Source organism: Electrona antarctica, assembly GCF_951216825.1.
Source record: "Electrona antarctica genome assembly, chromosome: 15".
In the NCBI taxonomy this organism is placed as follows: Eukaryota; Metazoa; Chordata; class Actinopteri; order Myctophiformes; family Myctophidae; genus Electrona; species Electrona antarctica.
The window spans coordinates 23,845,406-23,865,547 of record NC_136796.1 but is presented as its reverse complement, the minus strand read 5'-3'; the positions used below and the strand labels follow the sequence as shown (position 1 = coordinate 23,865,547).

Here is a 20,142-nt window from a genome sequence, read left to right as displayed (position 1 = left end):
TGGACAACAGATGTCAATATGAAGTTGAGGATAACATTGACCACTTCTGTGTCTTAGTCATACTTCTCTCTCCTTTCTTTCGTAATCTTTTTTGTCATCAGACGGACAGCTTGGTCATATACTTCTCTTTGTTGACGTTTTTGTTAACTCATCCTCCTGCCGTTAACCCAGTGGTGGAAAGTAACTAAGTACATTTACTCAAATAATGTACTTAAGTACAATTTTGACTTTACTTGACTGTATTCCAATTTCCAATACATTTACATCTACTCCACTACATCTCAGAGCCAACATTTGTACTTTTACTCCACTAGAATTATTTGAAAACTTTAGTTACTAGTTACTTTGAAGATTTACATTTTGATTCGAAAAACATACATTACTGTAACCACCATTGTGTGCGACCTCTCTTTTCTATTCAAATATGAATATAAATTGGAAAGGTTGCAATTTTGAAAAAGTGCAAAGTGTGGTTGCCGCAGTCGCTTACATAGGCCCCTCCCACTAATGTTTCTAGCCAATTACAATGTCACGTCAACCTTGTGATCATGCGTAAGTAATTCGGAGGGGATTTATCCCCCCAAAATCATGTTTTTGCAACAATCGGTTAAATTTTTCACATTTGCGGTGCCCCCCATGGATGAAAATGGAATTGCTTTTGGAACTTGGTTGATTGAACCACCCGGGACATGTGATTCAAATTTGAGATGATTTGGACATTCCGTTCGTGATTTGTGGCATTTTTTGTAAAATAGGCCCCTCCTACTAACTTCGGACGACGATTACGGCCGAAGTATACGCACTACCAAAATTCTGCAGTTATAGGAGAACGCGCAGCTGGTATACATAGTGCGGCAAATGAGTATATCATAACACAAACTTTTTGTTGGTGTATTCACCAAATCCATTTAATCATCTATAATGTCCTTTGTCCCAAACTGTATACACTTTACATTTCCTTCGTCATGTTGGAATGTACATGCCTATAGCTGACGACTGTACAAAGTGTACATAGAGGTTTTAGAAGAACGTACCTTTTCACATCCTAGCTGTTTCAACAGGGGTGTGTGTGTGTGTGTGTGTGTGTGTGTGTGTGTGGAAAATCAAGTTCACAACGCAGCGTGACTCTGTATAACTCACGATTTTAGGGTCAAAATAAATAGTAAAATTCATTAAATTCCTGTCCTGTGATATTGATGTCCTCACAAGTACTGTATTACAATACTATTTGTGAGTGCGCACATGCATTATGGACAATCCACCAACCACATGCTGACTGTGCTGGTGCAGCAAGTTCATCTAAGCTTTCAGCCACGCCAGCAGCACAACACCAATCAACACTGGAGTCTTGCTTGCCAAGAATTGTATGCGATGGATTTCGGAATCTACCACCACCCACTGTTGGAGACGCACACGCACACGCACACACACGTGCACGCGCGCGCACACAATACAGATAATGTAGGACTTCAGATGGCTCGGTTGAGACTGCAATCACTGCATGTTGCACAGAACAAAAGAAAATAAATTGCCATGTGATTTATACATCTTAAAAGTTTCCATGATGTTGATTAACAATTTTTTGTTTTTACCCCCCCCCCCCCAGTGCTGATCCACAATTGCCTGCCGTTCATTGGATTTGGTTTCCTTGACAACGCCATCATGATAGCAGCAGTAAGTGGTAGGCCATTTTGGTTTGATCAGCGATATATACCTGCTGCTGTTTCATGTCTACATACGGCAGCAGATGGTCTTAAACCACACATACCGGCCAGCCATTGATTGGCCGACAGTTTGTTTTGGCTGCAACTCTGTCTCCATTAGTTTGATCTTAGTTCTGGCAGTGCTAAAAAGTAATTTTTAGCACTGAGCAAACTTACACTTTTGTCTTCTTGTTGTTCTGGTCCCCCCACTGCTGAAGCACTATAGAAGAAAGCCCATTAAAATCCCAGCTTGCAGCCAGGGTCATTACAGCATCTGGCATCTCCTGCTGGTGGCATCCACAACACGTTTCCTCATCACTATGAGGCTGAAATCAAGGTTTATGCAGGGCTGGACAAAGTATTCGACCCCAGTACCTGTCCTGAGAGTCAAAGTATAGATCAGTCCAGGTCAAAAAAGTACTTGCTTTTCCAGAACAACGCGTTGTGAGCTTGTATATTTGCTGTTTTCACTACAATTGAAATAGGGCTTTGGTTAGTTCATAATGTACTTTTTTCCCTTCCTAGAAATGTAGTTGAGTCAAAATTACAATATTTGTCTTTGAAAGTCAAACAAATTTTTACACCAAAAAGCATCATTATCAGTACTGATTAGTACTGATTGTGACCATAATTCAAATTCTCAGCATAAGCTGTAGACTAGTACATTTATACCATGTAAATGTATTTATAGTTGCATAACATATTCACACACACAGGCTCATTCATGTTGCTAGATAGATAATGTTCAGTGCATGCCCATCAATGTAAAAATTGCAACGTTATGTGTGGTGTATTTTATATTGGTAACTTAAAGCAGTGGTTCTCAACCTTTTCAGGCCGTGACCCACCAAACTAATCCTATTTGAACTGGGGATTCCCCACCCTGATAAGAACTTGGAATGTAGGAGTTGAGGCCTTACATTTAGTTTAGTCTCTCGAGACTCTGTCAATATTCAAATTCAAAGGAAAAGAGGGCACTGTTTTTTCCTTTATTTTTTGACGATGGGTTGTCAGATTGCATTTAGTTTGACTCTCTTCCACAGATTCATACCCCCCCCCACCCCCCTCCCTTTTTGAGGTATGAAAAAGGTCTTAAAAGTCTTTAAATTGTCACGTCACTGTCATCTGGGGACGGACCCCCAAAATATCATGTGGGTACCCCCCTGGGGGCCCGACCCACAGGTTGAGAACCACTGGCTTAAGGGGCTCTTGTTCTTTATGTGATATCAGTTAGTTTGCTTCAAGATACTAAATATACTCTTTTAATTTCCTCCTGTCTCCTAGGGAACCCAGATTGAGCTGTCGATAGGAGTCACTCTGGGAATCTCTACCATGGCTGGTAAGACGTTACAGAGATAGACTGACACGTGTTAAAATAGAAGATAAAGATCAACAGACTTCACCACCTATATTATACTTTGCCGTATGATGGTGTTGTGTGATAAACTGATAATAGCTAAAACAGGCAATCCAATCTATTTTCTTTGAGCTATTTCCTCTAAGAAACTGGCTCTGAAAGCCAGACGCCTACAGATGCACATTTGATCACTGGAGGCATTTCATATCGTATTGTGCACAACTCTGGCACACACAGGCAGCTCTGCTGGCTAGGACATGAGATGCACACGCTTGCACTCTACAACCAATTACAGTCTGGCCACCGGCTGGCTGGTGGTCAATGCAAGCACTAGGACAAGCATCAGGGAGCTTCTGAAGCAGTGCAACATGACACCTTCAGACCTGGACAGGATGGCAGCAGAGAGTGTTCTTCCTGCCTCTCATGTACCTCTCACCTGGAGGAATATATAATAACGTAGCCCCTGAGACCTGTAAGAGAGGCACACGTAATAATGCAACACACACCTGCCCCACAACTCAACCTTCTGGGCACCTAGGCCAGCCGGGCGGCGTGCCGCGCGTTCGACTCCAGAGCCCGACAGCCTTTGCCGCGTGTCTTCCTCCCCATCTCTCTCCCCATTTCTTGTCTGACTACTGTTCCCTATCGATAAAGGCATAAAAAGCCCCAAAACGAATTAAAAAAAAGGAAGTTATATCAAAATCTAATGGCCAGATTCAGCTGAATGCATTCATGCTCCCTGGAGAAATAAAGCGGCATGGAATCTCGGGGGCTGCTAGCGTGGAGCATTTAGGCTCTTAGTTTTGTTTCTTTCCTGAGACCATAGGAAAGCTGAGAAAATAGTGGAGGCATGTGCTCAACCATTTACATTAGCTGAAACACGCATTTGTTAGTTTGATTGAACGTAACGGATTTCCCAAAAGTCATTTTCGCTGTCTGTAGTTCATTGGTCATTTGAATCCTGTCTTGGACTGAATCCACCAGACGACATGCTTAATTTTCAGGATAAATTAACTGGCATGAGCCAGGATATTTTAGGTGTTAATATAATATATTCTCTTCTCTTCTCCCTTGAGCAACTATTTTTCCTCTTCTGACAAGAAAATTCAGTTCTGTCATTCTGCAGACAGTTGTTGATTGCAGCAATCACAACCTACCATAGTCATCATCATCCTCATCGTGCCGGCTGTTTGGAGTGTGGATGCAAGCACCAAATGTGTAGTTTGAGTCTATGCTCAGTGGTCTGAGCCTCTCTGTCTCTCCGCATGGTTGGGTTTTATTCTGTTACCATGGATACTTTTTTCTCCTTTTTTTGTTGTTGTTGAAGATTGCATAGAAGATTGCGTAGAATGGCTAAGCACTGGAGCATTTTTTTTAGAAGATTGCGTAGAATGGCTAAGCACTGGAGCATAGGCTATAATATGAACACACATCCCTACATTCAGTCTCAGTTTAAAAGTTGGTCCCATGGTGTGTTCTAGTGTGGTTCTATGTGGTTCATAATTTGTTTCCATAAGCGACACAATTTGGTTACGTGTACTTCAGTTGGCTGGCTGCCTTCTCTCAACCTTCATCTCATGTAGCGCTTCACGTACTGTCATCTGTATTGGGGTACTGAGAAAATATATACAGTGTATATACAATAATGAGACGGACAACAACTCATATACACAATAATGAGACAGACAACAACTCAGATCTTAAAGTATGAGAGATTTAAAAGTATTCAAATACTTCTTGGAGCCAAACATACATGTCACAATGGGACACTAATTTCAGCACTGACACCTCCTAAGATACACTGCAGACATACAGAAACAAGAACAGACAAGAATGATCAATGTGAGTAATAAGCCCTTCCCTATGACCTAATGACCTGAGAGAAAACACAGGACAACAGATGTTTTGGTACTGAAGGTTAACCTTTGCTAGTGTGTGTGGGTGACAAAATCTCAGCAAAATGTAAAAATCTAATATACTACAAGAGACATTCAGAAGCTCTTCATACTGTCTGAAACCCAATTCTAATTCCCATTTCAGTCTTCTCTGCCCTGAAATGAAAATGATAACTTTACTTTATTACTGTGGAAGGCTTATGTGCTTCAAAGTGTCAACAAAAAAGACAGCCACAAGTCAGAATCATTTTCATCATCCAGTACAAGAAAGAATAAGAATCTAGCCCAGGAGTAGAACCACTGCTGCATTCCTCTAGATGAACTGAATGTGAGCTGAATGCCTAAAATATGAATGGGGTAGTCATCATGAGTTTATTGTACATCCTGTACCCGCTACGGGCAGGCTGTCGTTTCTCCAACTACAGACATGTACAGAATTCTGGTGAATGGCAATGATCATTCAAATCCTCCTCTGGAAATATCAGACTAGTCTGAAGATGTGAAGATGTGTCAAGAGTTCTGTGGGTGTCTTCATTGTCATGCAAATCTTTTCGCACACAAAAAGCATTCTCTGTAGGGAGAGCTCTGCTGTGTGGAGTGTCTCTGGTGGGCACACTATGCACAATAAATAACACGGGACCAAGGCCACAGGCTCTGGAGCTGGCACCACAATGCATTTCATTCACCTTGTTCTTTTAAGTTGTGTTCGCGAAATATTTCGCTCTATGGGAGGTTTTCCTTGCAAAACCGAGGTGCAGAACTTCATTTTAATGAACTCATCGCAGGACAGAAACTCTGCCCTGCGGGTTTAAGAGATGCGTGACGTCAGACGCCAAGACCCTGGGGGCTTAAAAGGGGGGTCTACGTCACCAGCTCTCATTCGCTTTCCTTCTGCCAAGAGGTACCGCAAGAATTTCTAGCCAAGTTTGTTTGGAGTGATTAACGTCTCGAAAATCGGGCAAGAGAAGGCCTCGAGCTCCGTGAGACTCTCCGACATCCCTGGATACTGAACTGCAGAAAGAAAAAGAATTTACACGCTTTTTTCCCTAGCAAGTTATTAGTTTGACAAGCTTCGGAAACTACTAGTTTCTTACAGGTAAACTTGCCGCTCGAGCGGGAAGTTAACCAGCTTTAGCTAACAGTTTAGCTCGGGCCGCCACCGCCTAAGCTTCACTTTTCAGCTTTTTAACTTTTACGACTAACTTTGTTAGCCTAGAGCTCCGGCCGCCAACGCCTGCTCTCTCAGCTTAGCTTTTCTCGCCGGGCCGTCAACGCCTTAGCGCCTAAACGCTAGCTTTTCGTCCTCGACAGAATGTCTAAACACACGTCGAAGACCAAGAACTCTTCTGAGGAACGCCGTCTCCGTCGTGGACACGAGGGAAGACCCCAGAAGAGATGCGCCGTAGGAGCATGCGGCAACACGATGTCCGGACAGGACGAGCACCAGGTCTGTCTCTACTGTCTGGGCCTCGCTCATGCCCGTAATGCGGTCAACGGGGACGGAGCGGTCTGCTCCCCTTGCGACCACACCAACGAAGCTACCAAGAGGTCTCGTCTCTTCCGAGTCAAAGAATACTTTGCCAAGTTCGAGTACGAAAAACCCATTGACCCGTGGCCGTCTGAAGTCCTGACAACCGGAGGACAGCCACGCACAGCCCCGAGGGTGAGATTGGACCATAGAATGGACTTCCCGCCGCTAGCACGCAGCACCCCGGCGCCACGTGCTAGCAACGCTACCCAGGAGCAGCCCGTCGCGGCCCCACGGACCCGCGCTCCAGCCACCGCCACCTCCTCCCAGGCCTCGGCAGTCAGGGCTGCCAACGCCCCCGAATACGAGGCTCTGGGAGCGAGGCCTAAAGTGACAACCAGGCCTCGCCAGCCAGACAGCGGGAATAACCTTCCTCCAACAGGGCAGCCAAAGCCCGCGGAGGTTCTTCCTCCCGCTCCAGTGGCCATACCTCGCCAGCTGCTCGTCAGAGCCACTATGGAACCCCCGCCTAAACGCGCAGCACGCCAGGATCCTTCCCCACCACGCTGGGCCGACGAGGAGGAGGAGGAAGAAGAAGGTGAATATGTCCCTTCTTTCCAGGCGCCCTATGACGAGGATTTCGTTATCGTCGACGAGGCTAGTTACCAAGATTACGAGTATTACGACGACAATAATGATGATGGCCATGACGACGACATGCCCCGTCTCCCCGAGGAGGACGACGGCACCATGCAGGTCGAACAGCAGCAGCAGCCAGAGGCACAGGACCCCACTGACATGCTCATGGATGATTCCAACATCATGGGCATTTACAAGAAGGCGGTCCAGCGCTGCAACCATGAGTGGCATGAGTCCACCACCCAAAGGCTGAAGTGGGAAGGTAGGAATGAGAAACATCTCCCCCCCCCCCCACCAAAGAAGCAGAGACTCCCCCGTGGTCTGGGCTTCTTTGAGACCATCACCAGCGCCTGGGAAAAACCCCTGGTGGAGGCAGAGTGCTCCTCCCGCAGCACCAGGGGCGTTATGGATGTGGTGGGCATGGAAGACATGTGCCTGAATTCTATGCCTCCCATGGACAAGGCCGTGGCTTCATACCTGGCCAACCCTTCAGTCCCACGGGTGGTCCCCATGGACAGAGAGCCTACTTTCTCCACCACAGCAGACAAAGAGGCCTCCAAGATCAACAAATGGCTGCATGGCCACCTGTGCTTCGTGGCCAAAGCAGTCAATGCTGGAGCTCTCCTGCAGGGATCTGCAGAGAAGCTCCTCCTGGAGATGGGGAACACGTCCAAACCAGAGCAACTGGCTGAGCTCCGCCGTCTCAATCACGAGATGGCGTCTCTGCAGTGCGAGATAGCGGACCACACAGGGAAGGCCCTTGTGTCCACCATCCTACAAGAGCGGATGAGGTGGGTCAACCTGGCCCCCCTCTCCGACTCTGTCAAGAGGGACATGGTGGCAGGCCCCATCGCCCCTGACAGCCTTTTCCACGGGGCCCTTGAAAAAATGTCCATCTCCATCCAACAGGCCGAGACCTCCAATAAAACCATGAAGGCTCTCGAACCTCTGGCCACCCAGACCGCTTCCAGCCGCCCTAACAAGGCCAGGAAGGCACCATGGAAGCCCAGGGGGGACAACAAGGGCCCGCCTAGGAACCAGGACCGTGGCGGGGACAGACAGCAGCAGCAGAGAGGCCCAGGACGTCCCAAGGCCGACAGCCGCCGCTCTCCCCCGGCCTACAAGAAGGACGCTCCCAGAGGACGTGGTTATGGGAAGCGTAAATGACCTGCCCGGCCGGGTTCAGAGGGGGGTCAAGGCCGCACCCCCCCTTCCTCCTACAGTTCAGAGGTCAACGCCGAGAGTAGTGGTCTCGGACCTCACTCTCGAGCCGAGACTCAAAGGTTTCAAGAGGGACGTACATGCAGATGCTGCCTCTGTACTAATCCCCAGAAATGTTGTAATGTGCAATTCACATGTGTCTGTTTTATTGTCAATAAAGAGAAAACAAAAAAACAAAAAAACACAAAAAACAACAATGAAACGAACTCTGAAGGGCATAGGCCCAAATGTGGGAGGCATAACCCGCTCTGTGCCAGCTTTAAAAGCTGTCACAGGCCAGAGCCGTCACGCCAAAATTTTGTTTCACTCTCTCACAAAGAGAGAGAGAAAATTAAATGGAAGGTCATCCCTCTACGCGCCCAGGCCACTAGAGGGCACCAGAGCCTCACAGACAGAGCCTCCCTCGAGAACAGGGAGTTCCCTGTCCTGTCACCTATCACAGTGGCGGAGCTGCGGGGCATCCCCGTGGATCATGCGCACTATAGCGACAGGGTACAGGCTCCAATTTGCCTCGAAACCACCCACGTTCGAGAGAGTTATTTTCTCTCGAGCGAGTGGAGGGGCGGTGCACATTCTGCAGGAGGAAATTTTTTCCCTCCTAAAGAAAGGCGCCATTTCAGAGGTCTCTGCCAACCAGTCTCTCAACGGATTTTACTCCCGTTACTTTCTGGTAAAAAAGAAAGGCGGCGGACTCCGCCCCATTCTAGATCTAAGAGCCCTGAATCGTTTTTTGAAGAGATTCCGCTTCAAAATGCTGACGCCTCCAGTCCTACTGCGATCACTCCGCAGAGGGGACTGGTTTACGTCAATAGATCTACAGGACGCATATTTCCATATTCCAATTTACCCACCGCACAGAAAATTTCTGCGCTTCGGGTTCAAAGGGAGAGTGTACGAGTACAATGTCCTCCCTTTCGGAATGTCCCTAAGCCCGAGAGTCTTTGTGAAATGCACAGCAGCAGCTATAAATCCACTACGACAACAGGGCATTCGTCTAGCCACGTATATAGACGACTGGATTCTGTCAGCAGACTCTCCACGAGAGGTACTGCTACACACACATCTAGTACTCAACCACCTCCACTCACTGGGTTTTCAAATCAACCAGGAGAAGAGCATGTTAACTCCGACACAGTCTATAGACTTCATCGGTATAACACTAGACTCGATCTCATTCACAGCTCGCCCGAGCCAAGAGAGAATAGAGGCGATAATACACTCCGCAGCATCATTCAAAAAGGAACGTTCGATTCCTTTCCATGCATGCCTCCGGATGGCGGGGCTTATGGCCTCAGTGGTTCACATAATTCGCCTAGCCAGGCTGCATATGAGACCTTTCCAACGGTGGATGAATGCGTTACGCATACCTATGCACCGTCGCCACCAGAGGGTGATAGTGACGTCACAATGCGTGCTGGCCCTACAATGGTGGGCAGACAGACAGACTCTCTCAGAAGGCGTCCCTATGGGCAGACCTCTGACCAGAAAAGTTGTCACCACAGACGCCAGCATGACTGGCTGGGGAGCCACGTTGGAAGGCACTACAACCAGGGGGATGTGGACAGAACAATTGCGCTCCTACCACATCAACTATCTGGAGCTGATGGCGGTTTTCCTCGCTCTGAGGGATTTCGAACCGCGCATACAAGGTTGTCACGTTCTGGTCAGGACGGACAACACAACAGCTATGTGTTACATCAACAAGCAAGGGGGTCTCAGGTCCCCTCGCTTGCACCAATTGGCTCAGAGACTCACAATGTGGTGCGACACACATCTTCTATCCATCACAGCATGTCACGTCCCGGGTATCCTAAACACAGGGGCGGACCTGCTGTCCAGAGGACCCCTCCGCTACGCAGACTGGTCGCTACATCCCCAGGTAGCGAACCAGATCTGGGACAGGTACGGGACACCCGAGGCGGACCTGTTCGCCTCAGAGCAGAACACGAAGTGTCCTCTCTTCTTCTCGATGGGGGGACCATCGACGCTGGGGCTAGACGCCCTAGCACACCAATGGCCCAGGTCCCTCCTCTACGCTTTTCCCCCACTGAGTCTCATTCTTCCCACTCTGGACAGAGTGAGAACTCAGGGTCTGATGGTACTACTAGTAGCACCAGCCTGGGGCGTCTGGAGGTCGGAGATAGCCCCCCTCCTCTACAACCAGCCATGGCAGCTCCCTCTACGGGCAGATCTTCTCACGCAAGCGGGTCGAGAAATCTTCCACCCTTGCCCCAAGGACCTAGACCTGTGGGTCTGGCCCGTGAGAGGCTAATGCTAACTGAGGCCGGCCTCCCTCCGAATGTTGTTGCAACAATTCAGAGAGCCAGAGCCCAGTCAACAATGACTCGCTACGAAACAGCTTGGCGCATCTTCGAGCAGTGGTGCTCAGAACGACCTAACCAGGTTATCTCATTCCAAGCTTCAGTAGTCGACGTCCTAACATTCCTGCAGGAGTTCCTAGACAGAGGACTAGGCCTCTCCTCAGTTAAAACCCACCTGGCAGCTATCTCAGCCTGCCATGTGGGTATTAATAACCAGACTGTATGGAAACATCCTCTGGTAAAGCAGTTTGTGAAGGGTGTACGCAGGGATCACAAGGTCAACAGGTCCCTGGTCCCTTCATGGGATCTGTCTCTGGTCCTCAGGGCTCTAACCACCGAACCCTTCGAGCCACTGCAGACTGCAGACCTAAAATGTCTTACGCTAAAGACAGCCCTCCTAGTTGCACTAACAACCGCTAAAAGGGTTAGCGATCTGCACGCACTCTCGACCTCTCCAGAGTGCATGAGATTCGACGAAAGGTCAACCAAGGTCACCATTAAAGCAAACCCAGCCTTCTTACCAAAGAACGCCTTTTCAGTTTGTGTACCGGTAGATCTGCAGGCTTTCCACCCCCCTCCCTTCGCTACCGAAGAAGATAGGAGGCTGAACTGCCTCTGTCCAGTGAGAGCCCTTCGCACTTACATGGACAGAACAGGCCCCTCCAGGATAGGTCAACAGCTGTTCGTATCCTGGGGCGCCAGAACCCTGGGAAAGCCTGTCACAAAGGTCACTATCTCAAACTGGATAGTGCAGGCCATTCGCCTGGCCTACACTACCCAGGGAGTGGAGCCCCCACTAACACTGAGGGCTCATTCCACAAGAGGTATGGCAGCATCCTGGGCACTCCACAAGGGTGTCTCAATCCAGGATGTCTGTACAGCGGCAAGCTGGTCCTCCTCCTCGACCTTCGCCACATACTATAACCTAGATGTGGCAGCGCCCTCACTGGCGCACGCGGTCTTAGGAGCTGCGGCTGCCGCACCCTAAATGTACTTCAGGTAAGTCCATTTCATAAGAGCTCTAGAGGAAATAAGGCAGTAACCCCCCCTGCCAGCTCCCTCTATAAAACCCAAGCTGCCCAGGGCAGACTCCACCCTGCCCTATTCAGCAGCTCTGGAAAGACATGTGACAGTCTAAGACTGGCACCTTTCCACCCTGTGGGACCGGGCTACGAACCTAAGGTTCCCTAGCCCTTACTTCCTAAGTCCTAGGACTCACTTGGCTAGTTCAAGATACGGGAGTTCATAAGGTCCCATAGAGCGAAATATTTCGCGAACACAACTTAAAAGAACATGGAGGTTACTTTAGTAACCATGGTTCTTTAAGTAAGTGAGCGAAATATTTCGCTGAACACCCTTCTGTCTTGCTCTTGGCAGAAGGAAAGTGTTCGAATGAGAGCTGGTGACGTAGACCCCCCTTTTAAGCCCCCAGGGTCTTGGCGTCTGACGTCACGCATCTCTTAAACCCGCAGGGCAGAGTTTCTGTCCTGCGATGAGTTCATTAAAATGAAGTTCTGCACCTCGGTTTTGCAAGGAAAACCTCCCATAGAGCGAAATATTTCGCTCACTTACTTAAAGAACCATGGTTACTAAAGTAACCTCCATGTTATCACAGTCACGTCATGCCCATATGCATGGTTTAATTGACCTTATTCTGCAGGCGACGTGTCCAGTATTGATGCTATGCAGTTGTGCAGTTCTTTTGCATAAAATGACACATTATTAGGCCTTTATATAAACTGGCTGGTTTGTGTTCAGATTTATTTAATTTAAAATGTTTAATTCAGTCAGCTTTGACTGACGGATGGACACACGGTAAATAATACTAAAAGTAATAAGTTATTTAATTTGTATTAAATTACTATTATTTAAATTGTTAAACGGGTAATAATACAAACTGAAATGCATTTTAGGTGGTGTTTCCTCATTACCTCGGCACAGTAATGCTAGCAGGTGTTGATAAAGACTAAAGACTTAGATGCCATGGGAATTTGTGACAGATGAGCTTTCATGTGTCAGTGAGTTTCATGTCTCCCATTGAAGTACCTGGAGGGCTGAGCAGCAGCACCAGCACCACCTGTTTAGCATCCTCATGACGTTAATGGGCACCCTCGACTACTGTCATTTTAGATTTCAGGTGTTATACTTCATGCCACAAGCTTGTACATTTTTTCAAAATGTTTGAAAAATATTGAATAATTTTGATTTTTCTCTTCTGGGGGCTGGCACAAACTCTTTTCAGATGGGGGTCCGTGGTCAAATATATATCAAATTGGTACTGATTTAGAAGGCATTTGTAGAATCTGCCTCGGGTCTTAATGAGTAAGGAAAGGAAAAGAAAGAAAAATGTGTGTGTATCTCTGGATCCACATGGAACGGCGTGAATCTGACTTCATGTTGTCAGACTGATGTCACAGGCTGGCCATTTTCTGACATATCTGACATAATATGACTCCAAATTTGGGAAAAGTTTCAGACTCAAAGCCCCCTTTGACTTCCTTTATCAAATAATTACATTTTCATATTTCAGTATAAATCATGGGAAGGTACTTCTGTGACCTACTGGCAGCATGCACAATAAATTTATGGCACTGATCGGTCCAGCTATTTACGAGATTAGCTCCATAAACACAGGCAGACCCTCTCCTAGACAGCTCGCCCATACAGAGCCACCCCATAAAACTCCCCACGGAGAATGGGAAACATAAATATTTTTATGATGTGGCTATGTATGAGTCTATACAAGGGTCAGTCTGTCTGTGTGTCTATGTATGAGTCTATACGAGGGTCAGTCTGTCTGTGTGTCTATGCATGAGTCTATACGATGGTCAGTCTGTCTGTGTGTCTATGTATGAGTCTATACAAGGGTCAGTCTGTCTGTGTCTCTATGTATGAGTCTATACAAGGGTCAGTCTGTCTGTGTGTCTATGCATGAGTCTATACGAGGGTCAGTCTGTCTGTGTGTCTATGTATGAGTATACGAGGGTCAGTCTGTCTGTGTCTCTATGTATGAGTCTATACGAGGGTCAGTCTGTCTGTGTCTCTATGTATGAGTCTATACGAGGGTCAGTCTGTCTGTGTGTCCGCCTGTCCGGTGCTAATCTTGCAAACAGGTGGACCTGTCATATTTCTCATGCCAGTAGGCCACAGAAGTACCTCCACTATTTGTTCCACGTTTTATACGTTTTGATTTTTTTTTAATCAAGGATCTAAGCCAGGAAATCATCAGGATTCTGATTGAGGTTGGAACCTCCTATGTCCTAGACCTAGAGGACTGTCCTACTGTAGATGACTAGTACAACATGATGTCTGGGATCAACATTGGAGCCATGATCTCATTTGAATCCTGAGATCCACATAATTCAATTGTTTTATATATTTTTTTTATCGACAGTGTAGGACAAGCACAGGAAGGATTTATGGCTTTGGTGGAATGCCTTCCCATTTTATCCGGCATATGTAATGTGTGGTACCGGCAGCAAGTGTCCAACTAACCACACTATTCACAGGCATATGTGTGGTACCGGCAGCAAGTGTCCAACTAACCACACTATTCACAGGCTCAACTTTTTTGAGAGGCGCTAGCCCCTCCTATGCCCAGCTTTGTGTGTTTGTGTGAATAATAGCAATGATTTGATTGGCTGATCACCCCATAGCGAATATTTGATTGGCTGAGCAAACTAAGTACATATTGAGGATAAAAATCACATGTGATTGATTAGCCGATTTGCTCGTCTACATATATGACGGACATTTTCCCTTCATTGTCAATGGCATTTAATGTTTGTGTTGCCACAAATTTACGTCATATTTGGCTGACATTTGACCTAATTTCTCTATTCACAAGACACAAATTGCGATTGGCCAGAATGAAATGATGTATGATGATAAGAGTGCCCCTCACTTCACACACATCTGAGGAGAAGTGAATTGAGTATGTCCACTTTGTAGCCCAAAGTCTTAAAACACGTCATTGTTCTGCATTGAAATGGCTGTCGAGTTTTACTGTCTTTGATTTACTGTCTTTTGATATATATTTTTATGTTTTGAAGTTTTGTCGGCAGATACAGATAAGTAAAATGAGACTGCCCTTTTCACTTATTATCTTATTTCCTAAGAAAAACTAGATTAATTATTAATAGCAATATTGCTAAACTGGTGGTGCAGTCTTGCCATCGACTGTAAAATATAGCATTGGATGGAATAAAAAGGCTTCAGGCTGACGATAGGACTCCTTTTGTGGAAAGAAATCCAGTTTCACAAGGTGCTCTTTGATCTATGATATGTTGGGAAAATGTAATTTCTCTCACTCCTCCTGTGTCCTTCCTCACAGACTCCTTTCCATGTCAGGTTTTCATCATTTTCTCCCTCCACCTTAAACTCTCCCTCCTCTAGGGCTGAGTGAAAATAGACCATCTACAAGCAAACAACACAATGCGGTGTGATACGCTGTGAGCTTGTAGATGGGCTTCTTTTTTTATTAATCAATTGTTTTACTAAAACTGTTTTTATTCTATATTAAATCAATGTTTTATTCACTTTGCACCCCTACCCTCTACCTATTCTATCTCTCGTACTCTCACCAATCCTTACCTCTATGCCTTCCTCTTGCCATCTTTCTCTCTCCATCACTAACACTCTCTCTCTCTCTACCCTTACAGCTGCGGCTCTAGGGAACCTGGTTTCAGACTTGGCAGGCCTTGGGTAAGCATCAAATTAAAACATTTTAAATGTTTTTTCTCATGTATTATTTGAGAGAGTTAAGCGAGAAACGGAAAGCAAGGGACAGAAGTGGTGGAACCTCCCGTCTTGGCTGGGCCATCTACATGTACAGCACCTTTCCAAAAAATTAGAATACCATGGAAAAGTTGGTTTATTTCCATAATTCCATTCAAAAAGTTTAACTTTCAATAGATTAGATTCAGTGTACACAACGTAAATGATTTCAAGTATTTGTTTGTCTTTACACAATTTTGGCTTCCAGCTCATAAAACCCACTAAAACAGAATTAAAAAAAAATAGAATACTGTGAAGAAATCACCATTTACTCCTCAGTTTTTGCAGAGCATGGATGTTTTAATCTGAATGTCACATTAAGAAATTAGGATCACATCAAATCAATCAAAATATGGTACTTTCAAAACGGAAATGTCAATCTTCAATACTTGGTTGGGAATCCCTTTGCCTTCATCACTGCCTCGATACGCCGTGGCATTGAGGCCATCAGCCTGTGGCATTGATCGGGAGTTATGGAAGCCCAGGTTTTGTTGATGCTTGCTATCAGCTCTTCTTTGTTTTTGTGTCTGGTGCCCCTCATTTTCCTCTTGACAATACCCCATAGATTCTCAATGTGGTTTAGGTCCGGCGAGTTGGCTGGCCAGTCAAGCACTGTGATGACATGGGCATCAAACCAGGTTGTGGTGCTTCTGGCGGTATGGGCAGGGGCCAGGTCCAGCTGGAAGATAAAATCTGCATCTCCATACAGCCACAGTGCTTGACTGGCCAGCCAACTCGCCGGACCTAAACCACATTGAGAATCTATGGGGTATTGTCAAGAGGAAAATGAGGCGTTACCAGACCCAAAAACAAAGAAGAGCTGATAGCAAGCATCAAGGAAACCTGGGCTTGCGTAACACCAAGGCAATGCCACAGGCTGATTGCCTCAATGCCACGGCGTATCGAGGCAGTGATGATTTTTGAAAGTACCATATTTTGATTGATTTGATGTGATCCTAATTTCTTAATGTGGCATTCAGATTAAAACATTCATGCTCTGCAAAAACTGAGGAGTAAATGGTGAGTATTCTAATTTTTAAAAATTCTGTTTTGGTGGGTTTTATGAGCTGGAAGCCAAAATTGTGTAAAGATAAACAAATAAATACTTGAAATCATTGACGTTGTGTGCACTGAATATATAATCTATGCAGGGCTCGGCCGCTCGACAGTGCGACCAGGTAGTCGCATTTGCTACTAGAAATAGAACAGTGTGAGTTGTAAAATGCAGTTTGTAGCACCTGTGCTACTACAGAATTTGACCGTTCAATACATTTTTGAGTGGTGTAAACCACTCCTACAACTAGCTTTGTTAGTTTACGTGTCTGTCCGTACCAAAAAAAATGAGCATGGTTGCTATGGTCACCCAGTTCACACGGGTGTGTTTTCATTACGTGAGACATTACGTGAGACCACAGCTGATCAGTCTATATAAGACCTTACACCACTCAGTTCACACGGGTGTGATTTTTGAGTGGTGTAAACCACTCCTACAACTGGCTTTGTTAGTGCAGAAAAAATGAGCATGGTTGCTATGTTCACCCTGTTCACCCGGGTGTGATTTCATTACGTCAGACATGATTTTTGAGTGGTGTAAACCACTCCTACAACTGGCTTTGTTAGTCTGTGCAGAAAAAATGAGCATGGTTGCTATGTTCACCCTGTTCACCCGGGTGTGATTTCATTACGTCAGACATGATTTCATTACGTCAGACAGGCTATATTACACCACTCAGTTCACACAGGTGTGATTTTTCTCCTATACACAGGTTTAATGTTTGTCTTTAGTTCAATGTTTGTTTTGTAAATGCCATTGACAATGAAGGGAAAATTTACGTCATAATGTGCCTCATTACGTCATATTGTCTCTTTATTGTTAATGGCGTTTAATGTTTGTGTTTGCACTGTTTGTTTTACATCACCATTACATCACCTAATCAACACGAGTTAGACTTTAATATATTAGCACCCCTCACTTCACACGGGTGTGATTTTGTTATGTTGTGCTGCACTTGAATGCAGCAGCACCACTGCACTAACCAATGACATTAGCTTTAATATGTGATAGAAGATTTGATAAATCAAAATGCATCGAGCTGCATCGTAGAATACATTTTGCTTTATAGATATGTAGTCAGGTGTAAAGGAGCAACTTGGACACTCAGGCATGAAGGAAGCATGAGTTCAAGTCCGTTGCTCTCCCCATGTCCCTCATATATGGGGACTAGGTTGGCGGAGGGTGTGTAGAGCCCAGGATCACATTAGATAATTGACACAGGGGTGAAAAATGGGTTACAAAATCGTGGGATAAAAAAATAATAAAAAAAATAAATGTAGTCTAGGTGTAGTAGTTATAAAATGAACGTATTTACACATGATATGGAATAGGCAGATGTTAGTTTTGCTTGTTTATTTTAGGATTAAAGTAGGGTTTTTTATTTTACGGAAAGATTTTGTACCAAATTTGTTCATTTTCTTTATTATGGCGATCAACACCTGATTAATGTCCTGGGCCAGTGGTTATAATGGTGGGGTCAGTGACTTTGAAATCCCTCCTCATTGACCTCATATCACTTTTAAACTATTAAAGAAAAACACATTATTTGATAACTTTTCATCGTGCCCCTAAAATGATTATTTTGCGTGCTACTAGATTTTTCTATTTAGGAGCACACGTGCTAAGCGTCAAGCCCTGAATCTATGAAAGTTAATCTTTTTGAATGGAATTGTGGAAATAAACCAACTTTTCCATGATATTCTAATTTTTTGGAATTGTTGTCACTGCACATGGGAATAGTACAGGTTGGTCGGGGTGTCGGCAGGGGATAAGGGGAGCGTTTCCCCCCACAAGCATTATGCCCTCCTGGTGAAAGTCTTCACTTGGCAGGTGAAGAGAAGCAGCTGGCAATGGAGGAGACACAAAACAGTGTGGATTTGCAGGGACAACCAGGACCTGTACACAGGGGGAGAATTGGCATAACGACTAAATTGGGAGGTTAAAAAAACCAATGTGTGTGATTGCCATAAAATCCACTGTGTGTGTGTGTGTGTGTGTGTGTGTGTGTGTGTGTGTGTAGTCTTGCAGGTTACGTGGAAGCTCTGGTATCCAGACTAGGAATGGCGGGTGCAGAATTATCCCCCAAACAGGCTGACATGTGGCAAACCAGGCTGAGCTCCCACATGGTGAGAGCATTCATCACCTTTTAAAAAATATCAAATCGATTTACGGGACGAAAAACAACTTTAAAATTGACACAGGAGGGAGGTGGTACAGGTGGTGTTAATTACTAATTAGGCCTGCGTCACTCGCTCTAGTGTTTCTTGTTTCTATGCACTTCTGCTGCATGTATTTACAGGTGCATGAACCACATGAACATTCGTGAGAAGTTGGCAAACATTCCACGAAAATAGCAAAAAAACAAACACCTGTAAATTAGCTATTTCCAGCGAAGACATTTGGCGTAGAGGGGACCATGTAGACCCCTGGGGACAAAGTGCAAAGTGTTTAAATGGTTAATATGATATAATAAAGTGTTGTGTTTGTTCCCTTGCAGGGTAAAGCAATAGGAGTGGCTATTGGCTGTATTCTGGGGATGTTCCCATTGCTGTTCATGGGTGACGACAAAGACAAACCAACCAAGCCCACTGCTGCTACGCCGTCAAACTCCTAACAAGCTATCATACTCATAACCCCTCTAACCCTTAAACAGTCTGACACTAGCCTGGTCTGACACAACTCTACACTCCTTATCCGCCACTACCATTACAACTGAAAGTCATGTAACATTCATCTCAGTAGTCTTTCTTTTGGCGACACCTACCAGTAGCTCTGTGGCATTACAGCATTTGTCTGTATAGAAAAATGAATGCTGGAGGGTCCTAGCTTTTGACGATATTTTGGAATGCAAAAACACGTCATCGGAAACGGTATTTGCTAATGTTGAATTACTTAAATAAACAGCTCAATGGTCTTGTGGTTAGGAAGTCCGATGGGAGGTCGGGTACCGACTCGTAATTAAAATGTGTAATTAATCTTTTAGATTAGTCAAAGATTCTATCAAAAAAATACTTGTTTAATTAAAATAAGTTACATTTTATTATTTTAAATCTTAAAAGAAGCTTAACGATTGCCAAACACTCCCAAAAGCAACTCTCCAATAGACAGTGAGGAAGATTCCGCATGTATAAAAGACAGAATTTGAGTGTGGTTGTTAATGCTATCGGCTGCTCTGGCAGGTAACATCCATCATTTGAAGGTCAGAATATTCTATTCTATTATGCAAACATGGTCTGCTGGTAGGACGATGGGGTGCCAGACTAATTTCCTTTTGACTTCGGCTGACTTGTAATGTCACGGCAGCTGCAAGCACTATTTCTCAATTAAACATGGGTTTTATTTATATTTTCCTTTTAAATGCTGGTTTTGCTCTGGAATGGACACCCTGAAATCTAAAGCGGTATGTTGAACGTCTGTTGCGTAATTTGGTTCCCTTTTTTTTAACATGACTTTTCCCTTCCCTTTTTAAAGCACATGAAAGCAGTTTCTGCTGTTTGCCTCATTAGGACAGAATGTGTTCTTCCGGAAAATGGAGCAGTTGAATACTAATGGCTAATTTATGCACAGTCGCACAACGGTTATTGATGATCTACAAGCTCACAACACGTTGCATCTGCCACACATTGAGAGCTTGTACTGTAGCTCTGCTATGTTCAGTGCACAACACCGTTGTACGACCGTGCTTTAGTTGGGCTTACTTCAGAGTCT

The 20,142-nt window shown here is 45.2% G+C and overlaps 1 protein-coding gene across 1 annotated transcript in view; it reads left to right on the top strand.

Moving 5' to 3' along the window:
* The window catches only part of LOC306938854 (transmembrane protein 65-like), a 41,157-nt gene extending 21,241 nt beyond the window's left edge, over positions 1 to 19,916 (top strand). The window contains exons 3-7 of the mRNA XM_079523199.1: positions 1,607 to 1,674; positions 2,988 to 3,042; positions 15,266 to 15,308; positions 18,455 to 18,560; positions 18,932 to 19,916. Of these exons, the coding sequence (XP_079379325.1) occupies positions 1,607 to 1,674; positions 2,988 to 3,042; positions 15,266 to 15,308; positions 18,455 to 18,560; positions 18,932 to 19,048 (389 nt within the window). The 3' untranslated portion in view covers positions 19,049 to 19,916. The remainder of the gene's footprint in view (positions 1 to 1,606; positions 1,675 to 2,987; positions 3,043 to 15,265; positions 15,309 to 18,454; positions 18,561 to 18,931) is intronic.
* Positions 19,917 to 20,142: the final 226 nt, after the last annotated feature.